This window comes from Eurosta solidaginis, chromosome 4 (assembly GCF_040869045.1).
Source record: "Eurosta solidaginis isolate ZX-2024a chromosome 4, ASM4086904v1, whole genome shotgun sequence".
Lineage (NCBI taxonomy): Eukaryota > Metazoa > Arthropoda > Insecta > Diptera > Tephritidae > Eurosta > Eurosta solidaginis.
This window is the reverse complement of record NC_090322.1, coordinates 271,684,957-271,702,539: the sequence shown is the minus strand read 5'-3', so window position 1 is coordinate 271,702,539 and position 17,583 is coordinate 271,684,957. Positions and strand designations below refer to the sequence as shown.

Sequence of the window (17,583 nt, the reverse complement as noted above, 5' to 3'; positions counted from 1 at the left end):
GAGCTTAAGTGTAACGAATTGAAGCTTGAACGCTTTGCTGACTATGTCATGTTATGCGGATAAAATAAGGCGAAGCGTATCAAAATATAATCTTAATTGACATTATTATTTTGAAGCAGTGTAGAAAAAGTCACCATTGAGCTTGGTGAGACACGATAATGATTGATTTTACATGAGTAACTACCAAGGTTGGCCGAACCAAACGATGCACCATCACTTTGGTGGGGTTTGAGACCTACCTAAGACCTTTTATATTATATGGGTTGGAGAGGCAAGTGGAACAAGACCTGTTGACATCAGTCATTGTGAAACAGACAGTTGGAATAACGTCCAACAGACAAAATCGCATACGCGTTGAAGCGTCGACACTCAACTATCTAGGAAGGATACTGCTGGAAAAATAATTTTCGCCTAACTCAACTTTAGCTTGTATTATTAGTTGTAATAAAATAAAACACATCTTTAATGTGGCTAATGTGGTTTCATATAAATTGAAAAGGCGAACTTAAATTAAACAAAGTGGATGTCATTGTTTACTTTCTTTTTAAATTGAAGAATAAACACATCGAATTAAGCCTCAGTCGTTATTTGCCTGTGACATCTGCACAATTCTTCTGTTTCCTAAAGTTAGCTCTGCAGTTCACCGATACGTTAAAGTCCATTCGCCAAGCCAAGAAGAAAAACAAGCAAAAAAGCTCAAACTGACTCACAGTACCGCAAAGGCATATACCGGTACTCAGCTCACATATGCATACATATTGTAACGAATGTTAGCAGCACTGAGCGATGCTATCGTCTCTAAGCCGATTCTAAGCAGTGACGCGAATTCACATCCATTGATCAATCATTATGTATCTACATAAACGAAACAATAATTGCGTCTACACATATGTACCATGTACGTATACGAGCAGCGGAGAGTCAATGCACAAACACATGCATATATCTGAGATACTCCTATAAGTATACAATGAGAAAAACTATAAAATTGTGCAATTATAGTTACAGCTGAGAAGTTTGAGAGCTGCTGCACTAGTAGATTCTGGAAGCGCGTAGAATATGCGAAGGTTGAAATCAAAGAGTATAAAAGGCGGCAATTGTAGAGGCGCTGGAATTCAGTTTGATTTGAGTTGTCAAGCAGTTTCGACTAAGACGCTATCTAGCGAGCAAGAGCAGTATTATTTTGAATAGTAGAGTTTCATTTGAGCTATCAATCAATTTGGTTATTAAGCAAGCTATTCGTTGCACAGTTTGATTGTCATTGTGAAGTACTTTAATAAAGGCCATTTTGCATTATTACGTATTGGAGTTATTTATTCAACAGTTTAGTGATTCGAACTTAGCAGAGGGTTGCAAATAAAAGGATTGCAAGTAAATTCGTTACAATATGAAGCAGAGAATGGCAATTATAGCTGTGCTGAATATCTTAGGTACACTAACATAAAGATCGGACCGATGTGACCGCAAATGTATAACTGTATCTTTTCAGGCTGCAAGAGAGAGTCATCAGCAAACAACATATTCAGGTTAAAACATACTTTCCAAATCAAAACAAGCTATTCTTTGGCTTAAGAAATTCACAGGTATTGTCCCTAACTATTGGGCTATTAACAGAAATATCAACCTATCTATGCAGCCGATTCAAAAATTGCAATAACCAGATCAAAAAACCACAAGGCCGCAGGCACTGCTGAATTGCCTGCGGAGCTATTCAGATACGGAGGCGGGGAGTTGGTAAGGCGTATCCATTAGCTTCTTTGCAAAATATGGTCGGACAAGAGCATGCCTGATGGTTGAAGTGTGGGTGCTCTTTGCACAGTCCACAAGAAGGGGGATCCTGCAAACTGCGCCAACTACCGCGGAATCAGCTTTCTTAATATCGTCTTTTCCGTATAGGACAAGAGATTGAAGCCGTATGGTGGGCTCATTGGACCTTATCAGAGCGACTTCAGACCAAATTTCATTATGCGATCAATCTTGGAAAAAATCCGCGAGAAAACCCCATTACCTCTCTTCGATTTTTAAGGCACCTTCGACAGCTCGAAAAGGAGCTGCCTCTATGTTTGTATGAATTTGGTTTCTCCCCCGTCGTGCGATTTCTTTAATTTGATGATGCCGAAATTTTTTTCTAGCTGTTTTTGGCGCATCGACATTAATACCATCGCCGAAAAGGGGAAAAGAGAACAAAGTACCTGCTGTCATCGAGCAAAGACTTAATTTGTTTTGAAAGAAGTTTAATTTTATTTCAAAGAAGTTTTATTTGATTTGAAAAAAGTTTCGATCGAAAAGAGACAAGTTTCATTTGAAATAAAAAAAAGTTTCGTTTTTGGGACAGTAAATACAGTGAAGAAAATGATTTATGGCGAGGAACCGGTTAGCAATTCATAAAAATGTTTGAACACAAAAAAATTTTCAAAGGCATATTTAATTAAATAAGATGCTGCATGCCTCTGGTGCAGTCTTATGTTAGTTATGTATGTTTATGGTTAGACATTTGTTTCACCTTAAAGCTGCCAAATCCCTTTTGTTCTTGTTTCACTTGCCTTTTGCATTACTTTAAGACAACTTTTACTAATACAGTACACATACGTTTATCTAGTACTACATACATACATACAAAAAAGGAATAAGTAGAAGCTTTCGCCAACCCAGTTTACCACAAGTGCTCTTATTTTTATTATTACTTTTTTTAATTTCTCCTCAAAGCATTATGAGCCACACCTTTTCATCTGGTTTTGTTGTCATACCGCCAGCTGTTGTGGGTAATAAACCGTAATTTTCTTATCTTCTTTTCATTTCTCATTGCTTCGTTTTCAATTCCAACGTCAACATATTTTTCTGGCTGTCATGCTGTATGATATGACAAGTAGAGTATTAGCTCACTTCACTTTAACTTTGTAGGGATGTTTTGGCTCCGATATAAAATGTGTATTACTTTGTATTTGTGTGCGGTTGCTCTAAGAACTTTCACCCGCCAAAGCTACTCCCACTTAAGCTCTATGAATACTGATAGTTGATGTAAAATTTGAAATTTTGTGCTTTGTGAAAAGTTTTGGTATCCTAATAAAGTTTTGCTTCTTTTGTAAAGTGTGTTTATGGAAATGTGGTAATTAACCCCATCTACAAGGATTGGTCAACTTTAAGTTTAAATGAATCTAAGCTCAATTGAAGAAATATTTTAAAAACAATAAGGAAAAAATTGTTTTTTGAAATTCTCGCATCAAAATTAAAAAAAAACCCTAATACAAAAGCTACATTAGGGCGGAAAAGACGAAATCATGGGCGCCCGGTGACAGCATATGAGGCACCAAGATCACAAAATACTATCTGGATCAACAAATGAGGCATCAAGACTTCGCAAAATACTGTTTGCTCATGGACAGTCTGCAGTCAGGAAGCTTTGGAGGTATTGATGAAGACACGCCTATTGGATGCGACGGACATCAAGATGCCAAGAAATCCGGAAGCCGACGTCATAAACATAGTACACCTTTTAAATCGGCGGAAGGGGATGGAGTAATACTGCCCAAGTTGCAAGACGATTTCCACAAATTGATACCTCTCCACATGGTATATCTTCAATATGCCTACAAGTGGTTTATCTCGAAGTCTGGAGAAGTGTTCGGGTGATGCTCATATCTGAGAAGGGAAGTTAACCATTAATGGGAAGCCAAGGTCAATAAGCCTCACCTACTTTATGCTTAAAACATTGGCGAGACTTATCGACCTGCATATCTACCTGCATATAAGAGATTGTTGACTTATGGACAGTCTCCAGTCAGGAAGCTTTGGAGGTATTGATGCAGGCACGCCTACTGGATGCGACGGACATCGCGATGCCAGGAAATCCGGAAGCCGACGTCATAAACATAGTACACCTTTTAAATCGGCGGGAGGGGATGGAGTACTACTGCCCAAGTTGCAAGACGATTTCCACAAATTAATACCTCTCTACATGGTATATCTTCAATATGCGTACAAGATGATTATCTCGAAGCCTGGAGAAGTGTAAGGGTGGTGTTCATTCCTTAAACAAGGAAATTAAACACTGGGGAGATTTATCGACCTACATATAAAAGACAACGCAACATTTCTGCAGGATGCATTCAGCTCAGCACGCATACCGGAAAAGAAAATCAGTTGGAAATCATCCAGAAATCCTTGAGCTGCAAAGAATGCCCCTTGGCAGCCTTCCTCGTTATTGAGTATGCCTTCGACAATGTTCAGGCGGAGGACACATATACGGCATGAGACCCAAAACTCTTTAGTTGCACGGATCGATTACATGCTCAGGAGTAGGGTCGTCAAGGAACTGGCTCAGTTTGTAAAATGGCTGCAAAATGCACCTCTCAGGTAAAAGAAAAATTATCTGGAACAGGAATATACACAAAGCATATGCAGGTAAATCAATCGTACCGACTTCCTGACTCACTCAGTGTCACCCAGGTGGAGGTTTTTGTTATAGAAAGGGCATGCAGAAATAATCAAATATAGGTCTTAGGCACTTATGTAACTATATGCATCGACTGCCACGCAGATATAGAGGCTTACAAATCCAACGTGATTAAGTCGGATATCGTGCGGAGGTGTGGAGCCTTGTTGGTGTTCAATGTCTCCCTTTGCAGGGCCTTGAGTACAGCGATATTGAAGGGAATGAATTTGCAGAGAAGATGGTCAGGAAATGTTTCGATATGGATATAAACGAGGCGGACAGCTCCGAACGTGTACTGCTGTGTTATCTTCTGAGGAAAATTGAGGAATATTCGATTAGGGCAACGGGCTTGCTTTGAACCAATCGCGTTCATTGCGAGCCCTCAAGGTCCATTACAGGTTATTGCGCTATTGCACCAACGCTCCGCAGTGGCGCATAGCAACCACGCTCTCCCTGCAGAAGGTGCCAGGATGAAGAGGAAGGCAAGTCGATTCAGCACTTCCTATTTCCAATATTGCAAAGAGGTTGAAGTTGGGGAGGGTTCTCTTTTATTCCTACTTGAGTTCATCATATAAAGCAAGTGATTCATTTATTTTTACTAGGAAATAATCTGGTTGGCCGATGTGCCGTCACCAGGCACTCACAATTGAAATAAAGTCTCCGAGGGGTATGTGGAAAATTCCCACAAGCTAACCTTAACCTAACCTGACCTCATTTATAAATGCCTCTTACATGGAGCATTACTAAAGTTAAATTTATTTTTGGACATCTTTAACTAGGAAAGAGAGGTCAAACTATAAAAAAGAAGTTCACTAGAATCTCCTGAAACATCAGCAGAGCCGATAAATAATAATTGTATTTTGTAGGAATGCAACCTCCATATGAAATGGAAACTCTAAAATTTATTCGGCCGCTTTTCAGAACATCGCAAGTAAGGTGTGGGTTCTGTAAGTGTTCAAGGTTGTAATAATGAATTTTAACTCAAACTAAAACTTTCGTTATAAAGCCATCCCGAATGGAGTTTGATTTCGCGATGCGATGCAGGAAATATTTTTAAAGGTAACTGATGATCCGTGGTATTAATAAGGGCTAAAAACAACAAAGTTTTTTTTTAATCTCTTTCGATTCACAAAACAGAGCGAACAAGAGCTCAGACGAACAATTCGGCTCCAAACGATTTCGTGTAGCAATGGTATTCTCTATTATTTTCATTCGGCCTTTACGTTTATTACTTTATGTCAAACAGAAAGACGAAAGAAAGTGTCAAATGATATGTTGCTATCAGTTAGCAGAGTGCAAATACACTAGCGATTCGTCTCTGAGGCGAAACGAACGTTCGTTTCGTAATAGAGAATGAGGCCCTTAGAATTATAAAACAGCTGAACTTTATTAGTCTTGCATAAATTGTAGAAAATCTTACCATAGAGCACAAAATCCGGTAGAAACTAGCACAAACAGCAACAGCCCGATCAAGATTAAAATTAACATTGAGTATTCATCTGTAAAGAAAGTTTCAGTATTAGTAACTCAGATAAATAATCATAATACAGTTTTTAATGCTGAATACGTGGAGTATACTATCAGAAAAAAAGCACGTTGTTGTATTTAAAAACAACTAATAATACATAAATAAATCCATTAATTCAGAAATGATGGGAACAGGTGCGTTAACGTAAGATTAAAGGGAGTGGTATGTATACGAAAAGCTGATATAAGTGTGTTTAAGAGGCTCAAAGCCTCCATTTATCTCAAGAACCTTTTATAACCCCATGCTGAAACTGTCAGGTATAAAAAGCATCCGTAAGTAAATAAATCGTGCTGACTTCCGGACTCACGCAGTGTCTTTCAGGCGGAGTTCTATGCCCTAGAAAGGGAAGCCAAACTGCTTTAGGATAAAACCGTTCAACAATGTAACGATGTTTGTTGACATCATGGCCGGCCTGAAGGCATTTTAGTCCAATGTGATGAACTCGGATGTCGTGCGAAGGTGTCGATCCTCGTTGGATTCAATAGGGCATCACAACATCTCATTTTGTGGACCCCTAGGCACAGGGATATTGAAGGGAATGAGATGAAAACCTTCGCACATACGATGCTGTGTTATCTTCTGAGGAATCTCAAGGAATATAGATTAAGGCAACAAAGTTGCAGTGGTCCAACTGAATTGATTGCGAGGTCCTTATAACCATGTTTGGATAACGAAGAAACTGGCTCCCCCTCAAGTTAAACGATTCTGCAGGAAGTGTACTTACCGGTTGCACCAATGCTCCAAAGCTGTGGCATACCATCAAACACCCTCTGCAGAAGCTGTTAGGATAAGGAGGAAGAAAAGTCGTTTCATCACTTTCTCTGGCGATGTCCAGGACAATCGCTATGAACAAAAATGTCCCTTTAAACCTAGTCAACCCTAACCTTGATATTAATTACATAATCAGATACAGCAATCGGTAGTCTCCTGCAATTTTGTGCTATGTAGGCTTACGTTAGTGCCCCTAATATTGTATACCGAGATACTTCTTGTAATTAATTTTTCAATTTGGATTTTTGGAAGAAATTAAGAAACTAAATATAACAATTCGACGTTGGATTTCTTCTGGTTTTAGGAGCAGTACACGCGAGTGATATCTCAAAAAAAAAAAAAAGTTACTGATCCTTTAATCGCCTTTTTCTTTTTATCATTTTACTGCAGCTGATTATAATGAAGTAAAAAATATTATTGACGGCCACCATGATGTGATGGTAGCATGCTCCGCCTACCACACCCTATGCCCTGGGTTCACGCCCCGGGCAAAGCAACATCAAAATTTTAGAAATAAGGTTTTTAAATTAGAAGAAAATTTTTCTAAGCGGGGTCGCCCCTCGGCAGTGTTTGGCAAGCGCTCCTGGTGTATTTCTGCCATGAAAAGCTCTCAGTGAAAACTCATCTGCCTTGCAGATGCCGTTCGAAGTCGGCTTAAAACATGTAGGTCCCGTCCGGCCAATTTGTAGGGAAAATCAAGAGGAGCACGACGCAAATTGGAAGAGAAGCTCGGCCTTAGATCTTTTCGGAGGTTATCGCGCCTAACATTTATTTTATTTTATGTTTTAAAATATTATTGAAGTAAATACATATATTAAAAATATAGCTGTACCCACCCATCATAATTTGGTTTGATTCCTGCACAACCGATTTACCGGTAGCGTTGCTCATATGCTCCACCACAGGGTAACTTCCGTTTCCGAGCATCGACAGTGGCAACGACTCATTGCTATTGCGTTCCAGTAATTCTTTCATTTCATCATTCTCCAGATTATTAAGCACTGTTTCCTTTACTTTTGCTGTTGCTTGTTGGCCAGCCATCGACTCACCAGAGCTCACTACATCAACACTTAACTCATCTTTCCGCAAATTATTAACGCCATGATTCACTATGAAGCGTGCATAGTCGGCTACATGGTGGGCCTTATTGTGTAAAGCCGCGGGATTGCCAAACGGATAAGAGCCTTCTACTCCATCAAATCCACCACCACCGGCACTCTCATCTATCAAATCGCCGCCATACTGTACCGAAGACTCGACAATTCTATCGACATCCTTGCCATTAATAATGGTCTTTTCCTCCAACATGTTGCTCTCATATATGCCTGAGTGCTGCTGGTTTGCTTCGTCGGGCATAAAATCGATTTCCTTAAGTTCAATTTGTGGTGGTAGCTCACCTATTACTGGCACACCAATCGACATTTCTGGTAAAATAGCAGGCTGTATGATGACGTCTGGCATTAATGAGGGCACTATTGAAGTCGCGACTGTAGTTGTAGCAGCACCAGCACCTGATGACTGTTCCACTTCCATCACAGACTCACCAACATAAGTGACGTCTAGTGGAGGAGCGCCATCGCCTTGACTGCGAAAAATTTTTAATGAATCGGCGGTATTTTGAATAGGCGAATGTATTATATCTTCCTCATAGCGACGCTGTTGGTGCTGTAGTGGTTGTTCGTCTAATCTCTCAGCATTTGGATGTGTGCTTGCTAAGTAGTTTGCGGGAAAAAATTGATTCTCCAATTTGGTTTTACGTAATTGTAGTTGCTGCTGTTGTTGTTGATCAAAGTTTGTGTTAGTGGTTGGTAAAGATTCGCCTACCTTAACTTCGGTATTCGAAATATAAAATATAGTATCCGAATCACGATCTATTGTTGGCTTACGTGGTGGGGGAGGGGGTGGCAATGGTGGCTTGGGCAATGCATTCTCTCGTTTCATATCAGCCAAAAAAAGTTCGTCAGACATTTGCGGCGGCTTTACTTTGATTTCAGGTGGAAAATATTTAATATCTTTCAGCTCGACATCCGTTTCAGGATCAGAGCGAAATGTGAATATGGGATTTACGTTCTCCGCGCTCATAGCAGTCTCAGTTCTATTTTCCCCTGTGTCAATGATTTCTACAACTAAAATCTCATCACCACGCTCGATATTTTCACGATTATTAGATTCATTGATGCGTGCTCTATAGCTTGCACCAGCTGATTTCATGGAGAATGCTTTGGGGTTTTTGCTTAGTGCTTCATTCAATGAAGTTCTTGAGCTGCTGCTGCCAGCATAATCTGGTTGCCGATAGGAGAATTCTAGATCTTCACTCTCATTGCCAATGCCCTCCGACACATTTATATGTATTTCTATAGCAGCTGGTTCTGGTAGGCCTGCAACTGGGTGGTGTAGTGGTGCAGGACTGGCTTCTTGTGTGCCATAATCGACGCGATCAACTACGTATTGTGTGAAACGCTCTTGTGGTGCTGCTGGTGGCTTAGTAGTGGCCAAGTGCTTCTCAGTTTCATGCGGTAATGCATAAAATACATCACTGTCTTTGAAATTGGTTGATGCTATTATAGAGTCTACGGTGGAATCATAGACCTCTACTTGTATGTCAGATATTTTTGATTCGGTGCGTGCATTATTTACACTTTGTGTTGCACTTGTTTGTTGTATTTGTTGTTGCTGTAGTTTGTGATTAATTTGTGTGTTCTCATCAGTGTTGTGTGCAATTTTATCATTTAGCGGTAGGCGCGTGGTGCTGCTCAGCGTTTCAGGCACCTGAAATACCGTTGTAGAAAGCATGGGTACTGAATTTGTCTCTTCGGGCATAGACACAGCACTAGCGCGAACATGCGTTGCAATTGTTGTGCTTATTGCAGGTTCTTTGTTTAGATCAGTAACAACCTGCATTGTTGTTTGAGACTTTGTTGCGGTTTGCTCCAGCAATGCGGTCGGTGCGAGTATTTCCACTAAGCGACCATTACGTAGCTGCGATTCTATCGTAGACTCGTGATTTTTGTACGGTTTTCTATTTGCATGAAAAACACTAAAGACTTTCTCCTCCATAAGTATGGGACCCAAATAACCATTATGCACTGGTTTAAGTGTAGGTTTGGCAACTGCAGCAACGTTTTTTATATCTTGCTGCTTTTGTGCGTGCTGTGGCGTTATTTTTGTGCTAACAAAAGTGTGGTGCGCACCAGTGTCCTCCGCAGCTATCACTTTTATTTCAGTTTTGGTAGTTGCGAATGAATCAATTTTTACGTTGTTTTCTTTGCTTACGCTCTCAGTCGAGCTCTTTAAAATATCTTTTTTATCAACAAACTCTTTTCTAAACGCGCCAGCTGTTGAGGTTGCATCACAAATTTCTGTGCACGCATTCAACTCGGTAGCTACCAAATAATGCTTATCGGTGAGTTGTTTTTTTCTTGTTCGTTTGATGCCATCGTGTCCATCATCGTCGTTAGAAATTTTGTGTTGTTTCGCCTTCGCAATCGATTTTAAATCATGTTTTTCCAAGTCAATAAGCTTTATTATATCCTTACTATTATTGACCCCATCGGCGTCCTCGAGAGCAATATCACTACTGTTATGTCTCCCAGCAACGGGTGTGCCCTCGTCGTTTTGAAATTCTTCACTGTCCTTGTTTGGTCTATTTTCTTGGTTATCAGAAGCATCATCTATAAATATTATGCCACTATCCGTGTCTACTTTTTGTGTTGTTGTTGGTTTTGTTGTCATACGTTTTGTTGTCGATTCAGTTGATATTGGTGATGTAGTTGTTGTCGTAGTCGAAATCAAGGTGTTTGTTTCTTGCTTATCCATTTCCGCTCTTAATGTTTTTGTCAAATCATCGACTTTTATGTGCGCTTGCTTGATTGCTTCGACATTATTTTTGGCAACTGGAGTGGGCGTTGTTCCAAGATTAACGCCAATGTTTGTAGAGACTTTTTCGCGCGGGCTAGTCTCTTTCTCTGTGGAGCTTGTAATTGGCATTGCTGTAACATTTTGCTTGACACCATCAACGTTTCCGCTCATTGAGTATTCCGTGATTATTGGTGTACTTGTTCGTAACTCGAGATGTTCTTTGGTTATGTCAACGTTATCCCCGCCAGCAAATGTGTTTGTAACTACCTCTGTCGCAGATATTATTTTTACTGGCATCTTTGTTGTTTTTACCATTACCGTTATCGCCTTTGGCAACGTTTCAATTTGGTTTGTAATCAATGGCACATTTGATGTTGTACTCAAGCTTATTTGCTTTGTTGTTGTCATTGACGCCACAGGAGTGGGCGTTATTTTAGTTGTTTTTGGTGAAGTATGTTTTGTTACTGCTGCTGCTGTAGTGTCTTTTTCAGCCAAAGTTGTATCGCGTGCTAATGTTACCTTCTCAGTCGGACCAACGCCAGTGGATTGTGTTGACTGCTCAACCTCAAGCGCTGTGGGGTGGGCACTTGTACTTATGATACTTTGTGTTGCTGTTGTTGTTTTTGTTGTTGTTTCTATTGCTGTTGTTGCCGCTGTAGCTGTTGTAGTAGACGCCAAGTTCACTCTTGTAGCTGGCTCAGTGGAACGTGACATGTTGCCAACTACACTAGACATAATGGCGTCTGGCGTATTTACTACATCCGGTGCGATCCGCTTGCTTCCAGCTTGTTTAGGCTTATGACTGACAGTTACGGTTTCCGTAGTCGATATGCTGGAGCTTGGCGTAAAAATATTAACTTTTCCTGTGTATGAACCTTGCATACTTTTCTCAATTGTTTGCGTTGTTGTGTGTGTTGTTGTTTTTAATGAGTATTTTGGTGCCGAAGCGGCGCTTTCAGCTCTTTGTATTGGCTCCTCCGTGTTTGTACTTGCTGTTGCATAAAGTAGGCTCTCTTGTGCACTCGTCTGTATTTTCTGCTTCTTCTCACGCTCCTTCATTGCATTCTGCCACTTCTTACTATACTGCATTTTATATGATTTTCCCTTCAATTTTTTTGCACCAACCTTGTTCCCGTACTCATCAATGCGTAATAGCGGCGTAACTGCTTCGGTCATTTCTGTCGTGGTCAAAGCAGTTGTCGTGCTTACGGGCGTTGCTGTTGTTGTGGCGTGCACAATTTTTGGTGTTATGCCAATTTCCGCAGACGTTGCAATCAATGTCGGTGTATTACCCTCCACGCTCACGGTCAAATGATGTGTGGGTGCGCCATAGCCGTGTCTCACATACAACAACAAAAATGCATACAGACAAATACGGGGTAATACCCTTTTAAGTGTAAATGAAAATTTTGTCATTTCGTTTCAAAAATCTAAAATTCAAAATCGTGAAGCGTTATTTCTTTTTCGTAATTTACCCCCGCTTTTTTTACGCAGTACCGCGAAGCTCACTCAACTATTGTGCGTAGCCATCCACATTTATGTCCCCATTTCGTTTGAAATATATTACGAGAAAATTCTTAAAATATGCACTGCATATACGTCGCAAGCATTACGCGTTGCAAGGTCGTTGGCGCGTGTGTTGCGTTTTCGTATTAAATATGCACAGCAACTCTTGCACAACGTTGCTTAGAAAAATTTGTATAATGATGTAAAGCGCGAACGCGACAGTGTTGCGCCACCAACAACGACCACAACAAGCTTAGAGCAAATCCTTTGTTGCAAAACTTTTTTACTTTTAACTTCGTTAATGTTTCACGTTAAGCGAAATATAAAAATAGTGAGTTACAAAAAAAAAAAAGGGCTGATGCACTTAATGCTATGGAAAAGTTCACTTTTGCTTTGGCAAAGGTGGCGCGTTTGCGGAGACTGCACAGCGCGTATGTTCCGCCTTGTTGTGTGTGTGTGTGTGTAGGTACGTGCAGCTACAACTTTTACACCAGTTAATAAAACACGCAGGCTAAATGCAACCCACGTTAGGCGATGAAGTTTACTACGAACTTAGATGTTGAGTTGAGCTCCGGTGAAAAGTTGGGTCATTGTGTATGTTGCCGTTGTTGTTCAATATGGTCATGAGAGTCTGTAAAGTAGAAAGAAAGAGAATTGTTGAATAGTATGAAAAAGCGAAAAAATAAAATATATAAAATTAGCATAAGAAAATTCAATTTAAATATTTTTGAAAAGTTTCACAATTTCAACGGGAAACCAAGCGGTAAGTGAGTAGGCACTTGGAAGCTTTTCTAACTGTTGGGGCGCGAGTTTTTGTATGACTTTACGGATTGTGCGCGCTCTTGAAGGTAATGAAGTTATTTAGCTATAGAAATGTTAACTGCTATATATTTTATATCAAGTGTTTTGTGTTGTATTTAAGCACATAATTACGTACACATTAACATGCCTACTACGATGTTTAATACCCACCAACTAAGTACCTACTAATTTAATTAGGTTGAATTTTTAATAGAACTTGGTAATGTGATGAATTAATTTTTATGTCGAAACGCATTTCGGTTGACAAGAGGATTTTTTCATTAACCATTAATTAAACGCTGACATCATATTACTTACTTACGTAATGTACGCCTAGGTTAATAACGGTGTATTTTTTATATTCGCATTTTTTCATTTTTGCGGTAGAATTGTGATATAAGAAAACGAGATTAAATTACAGCCTTGGATATGTTAGTGTGAAGATGTTGAAAACACATATAGCGCTAGAAAGATAGAATAGCTTAGCTTTTTAATTGTATAAAGCTTTTTGAGAATATTTAATTTGAAATATAATTAAAACGTTTTGCTGAAATTAACAAAAATAAGAAAAAAGAAGTCTGAATATGATTAAATGTACCTTAAGTCCCTAAGATTGTTTTTCAAATACGGTTCTGATGTAATTCCAACATGTTTTCTTAACTAAAATGCAGAATACATCTACCAGTCCATACTAATCTGTTTAATCTCTCTTTAAATAATAGCATTTTCCCAACGGCTTGGAATGAATCTTTGTTGTTGTTGTTGTTGTTGTAGCGATAAGACACTCCACTAAGCCCTTGGGGAGTGTTATCGTTGTTGATGGTCATTCGCCGGATGCAGATCCGGTACATTCGGTGCCAAGCTTGACCATCTCGAAGACGATTTCTTATGACTACATGCGACCTTCTAGGTCATCCCGCCCCGCCACCCCATAGTTCCATGAGGAGTTCGGGGTCATCAGAGCTCGGCTGTTAATGAAACAGGATTCGCCACGGATAGGTGAGGTTGACAATTGGGTTGGATAAGCTATATATTGCGCTGACCCCTTGAATCAATTTGGTATTTTAGTCACCTCTTACGACAAGCATGCCTACCACGGGTATATCTAACCCCCTTACCCGTTGGGGGATGATGAATGAATCTTTTCTTAACCCTTGCCGTAATAAAGGAAGCAATTCGTACATTGGAAACTATCATCGTAGAACAAAGCTCCCGACTAAGATATTTTAAACAATCCTTACTAATCGCCTTACGTTTTTTTATTTCCACATTGATCGAGAGTTCTTAGCATGGGTTTTGTAGGGCAAATTAACTACAACCAATTTGGTTGAAATAATAACTTACTGCTTGTAGAAACAATCATAAACCCTACGTCGTACACCCTCATTACTTGTCTCTTAACTCGACTTGTTTTGCTTTCATGCTAGCTTCACTCGCTGGATCTTCTCCTAAATCTGCGGCAGAGCTCAAGAATTTAATATGAAAAATATTTGTTCGAATATCCCTCATGTTCCCTGGGGTGTACTTCAAGGCAGCCAGTTTGAACCGATAATGTTTTTGCTCTTTCTAAACGATATTTGCACAACTATGAAGTAATCTAAAATCTTAAGGCATGCCGACGACGTAAAATCATGTGCGTCGATTGAGAAACGTTCTGTTCTACAGACGGAACGGTAAACTTAGAGTCAATCCTCATATTGATGCCACAGTCAGTAAAGGAAGTGGGATTTTAGCATTTCTGAAGAGATGGTTAAAAAAGCTTAGGGACCCTTACGTTATGAACATGTACAGAGAGCATTCCTCATTTGGTACGTCAAAAATCGTACGCCTTTTTTCAGTTTTCGACCCTAACTAAATACAAACCATAACTTTTTCAGACATACTATTTAGTGCATTAATAGTGTGTGGTACGTGTTTAAATAAAAATAGAAACCTGATCTTGAAATACAAAAAACTATTAATTTTAGGTGTAGCCGGTCAATAAATTATTGTAAATATTTCATGTCAAATTACGTTGGTAAATTGGAAAAATATTTAAATAAATACAGTTTCGCCCCTGAGGAAGCTAAGGGGCTTAGCGAAACGTTGGGACATAATAGTGTAGTTTTACTTGCACTAAAAGCAACATTATGGTCAAGAAAAGCCTATCATAACACAAAAACAAAAAACTATTTTTTAACGGACACAGCTATTAGAAGGATACCTCCCTTGGATGCACAATTTTTCTTGCACCATGTTTTAAGTACAATTGTTTGGTCAAATTACCCTCCGTTGGGCGGACACTCTCTTGGCCGGACGCTGACAGTAGTATGCTACACAATTTTAAAAAAAGCCTCTACTGAGCGGACACGAACCTGTAATCGGCCGACATTGTAACTTTTTTCATAACAAATCATTCAAAAATCTCTCTTGATAGGGCGCGAATTTCTCGTAAGCGGACAAATTGTGAGAACAGATGTATATCAATTTGTTATAATAAGTACTGTCGTACTGGTTGCGCACAAATATATAAGGGGATTACTCGAATAAAAGCAATTTTGCTGTATATAAATATATGCAATATAACGAAATTTTCATTAGATACATTTTTAGGTTTAAAAGCTCACAACTTAATATCTCTTTTATATCAATTAAAAGTAAGCTTTCCGGATTGCTTAAAGTTTGGTTAAGTTGAACTGGCCGGTCTGTAAGAACTTCAACTAATCTAAATGTGTTTTAGTGTAACAAGAAGTTTATACAATGACCAAACAGAAAAATCCCATTAAGAACCATGACCTATGTTGTAAAAAAGCGATGCCCTCTTGACAAATACTACATAGCTGCTTCTGGACCTTAAAGTTTTATTTGTTTATTTATTTATTGTATAGTTCAATCGCCTTTTTGGCATCATCTATGCCTATATTACCCGGACCTTGTAATTATTTTAAGTTTCTCCCTATTCCAGTTCTTGTTGGTGCTTATTTATACTGTAAACCATTTCAGATTCTTTGCTATGCGAGATTATCGCCTTAGTTTCTGACTGGTTGTCTATATAAAAGTAAACGCGACTGCAGTTTGCAGAGTTTTCTATAGGTACCCCTGCTTCTTTTGTCACGTGAGAAAGCCACTTTACTGATCTTCCAGCTAAAACTATCTGTTTCTTACCGGACGGACACACAGTTGCGTGCCTTTGCTCCACTCTTCCACCTATACCGGAGGTCTTAGATCTCCACCACATACATACTTTTTACATAATTGGGAGTAGTGCACTAAATATTGACTGCATTACACTTTCATAAGCATTACATTATATTGGAAAAATTCGAGTGCGCAGTATTTCTTTCAAGTTTAGTGATAGTGCTGCCTTTCTCCACTATGAATAAAATGTATTGCAGTCATTTTCTATTTTCACTACCACTCACTGAGTGAAAAAAAAGTATAACTACTGGAAGTTTTCGACGCGCCACTCAAATGAGTGAAGAAAAAATTTTGTACACTAAACTGAACCTGAGAATATTTCCATTACCAGCATTACTCTCAACTCTACCTTTTTAGGGCAACCCTTTTATTATAACACAAAAAAAATTTATTTTCGAAAAAAAGTATGTAAGTCCAAAAATTTAATTGTTTGTATGATTCGTGTTTATTGGAGACACGTACGAAATTCAGTTTTTAAATATTGATTGATCCATGAGCAGACTTCCCGCCTTATTCATGAAATATATGAATGGCTTAAAAAGCTTTTTAAAATGACACTTCCATACGAATTTCCAATTATAAGAGTCTTTTTATTTTTTTGAAAAAAGGAGTAAGTCTATTTAAAGAAATTAACGTTTCGAATTTTTCCAGCTAGAAAGCACATGGTTGCTTAAGAAACTAGAGTTTGTGGTTATTTGAACTCTCCTTTATTTTTTCTATTTTTTTTTCTACAGCATATTTGTTTTTGCAATTTTTAATATTTATTTAAAATTTTGCTTCCTAAGTACTTTGAGGTGTGGTATATTCGTAATATATTTGCATAGAAAATTAAAAATGAATCCACTTCGAAAATCGCCGTAAATTCATAATTTTCCGTGGAATTCCCCACCGACAACCCAGCTTAATAAAAGGAAAATCTACTGTTTTAAAAGTCGTATTTATGTTGCGATTTATATAAAATTTACTACAGGGTTGAGAAACGTTTGTGTCCGTGAAGTGAATCAGTGACTAACCCACTCGTTAAAATCGTTTGTATGATGAGACTTTCTTAAAACTTAATACATCGATATCGCTTTGCTTACGTTGATACTTGGGACATTCTTTCTTTCGGGAGGTGCACCAGAGATCGACCTTTTCTATAAAATCTTATTTATGATGCGGATTGCTGAGAAATTATCTAACAATTAATTTTTAAACTAAGTTAATATTTTTGATAACTTTTTGGGAAATGGGCGAAGTTGGGAGCTTTTAAAAAAAGCCTAGTTCCATAAGGAGATTGAGTGGAGAGAAAAAGGAAACAGCACATAGACAGAGAGAAGGAGGAATGAAGGAAAATAAACATCTACCGATATAGGAGAGGCAAATAGTCATAGACAAACAGATAAATAGATGCACGGAAGGGCATAGGTGGAGATATGGGATGGGCATGGGACGAAAAAAGTTCAGAGGGAGAAGAGAAAAGAGGCAATGGGACAGGCAGAGCGCGCAAGACAGGTATAAGAATAAAGTG

The 17,583-nt window shown here is 38.8% G+C and overlaps 1 protein-coding gene across 2 annotated transcripts in view; it reads right to left on the bottom strand.

Moving 5' to 3' along the window:
• LOC137251482 (serine-rich adhesin for platelets) overlaps positions 1-17,583 on the bottom strand; it is a 48,265-nt gene that overhangs the window by 24,567 nt on the left and 6,115 nt on the right. For both annotated transcript variants that reach the window (XM_067786145.1, XM_067786147.1), the window contains exons 2-3: positions 7,568-12,726; positions 5,853-5,931 (exon numbers count right to left, since the gene is read on the bottom strand). In XM_067786145.1, the coding sequence (XP_067642246.1) occupies positions 5,853-5,931; positions 7,568-12,005 (4,517 nt within the window). In that variant the 5' untranslated portion in view covers positions 12,006-12,726. The remainder of the gene's footprint in view (positions 1-5,852; positions 5,932-7,567; positions 12,727-17,583) is intronic.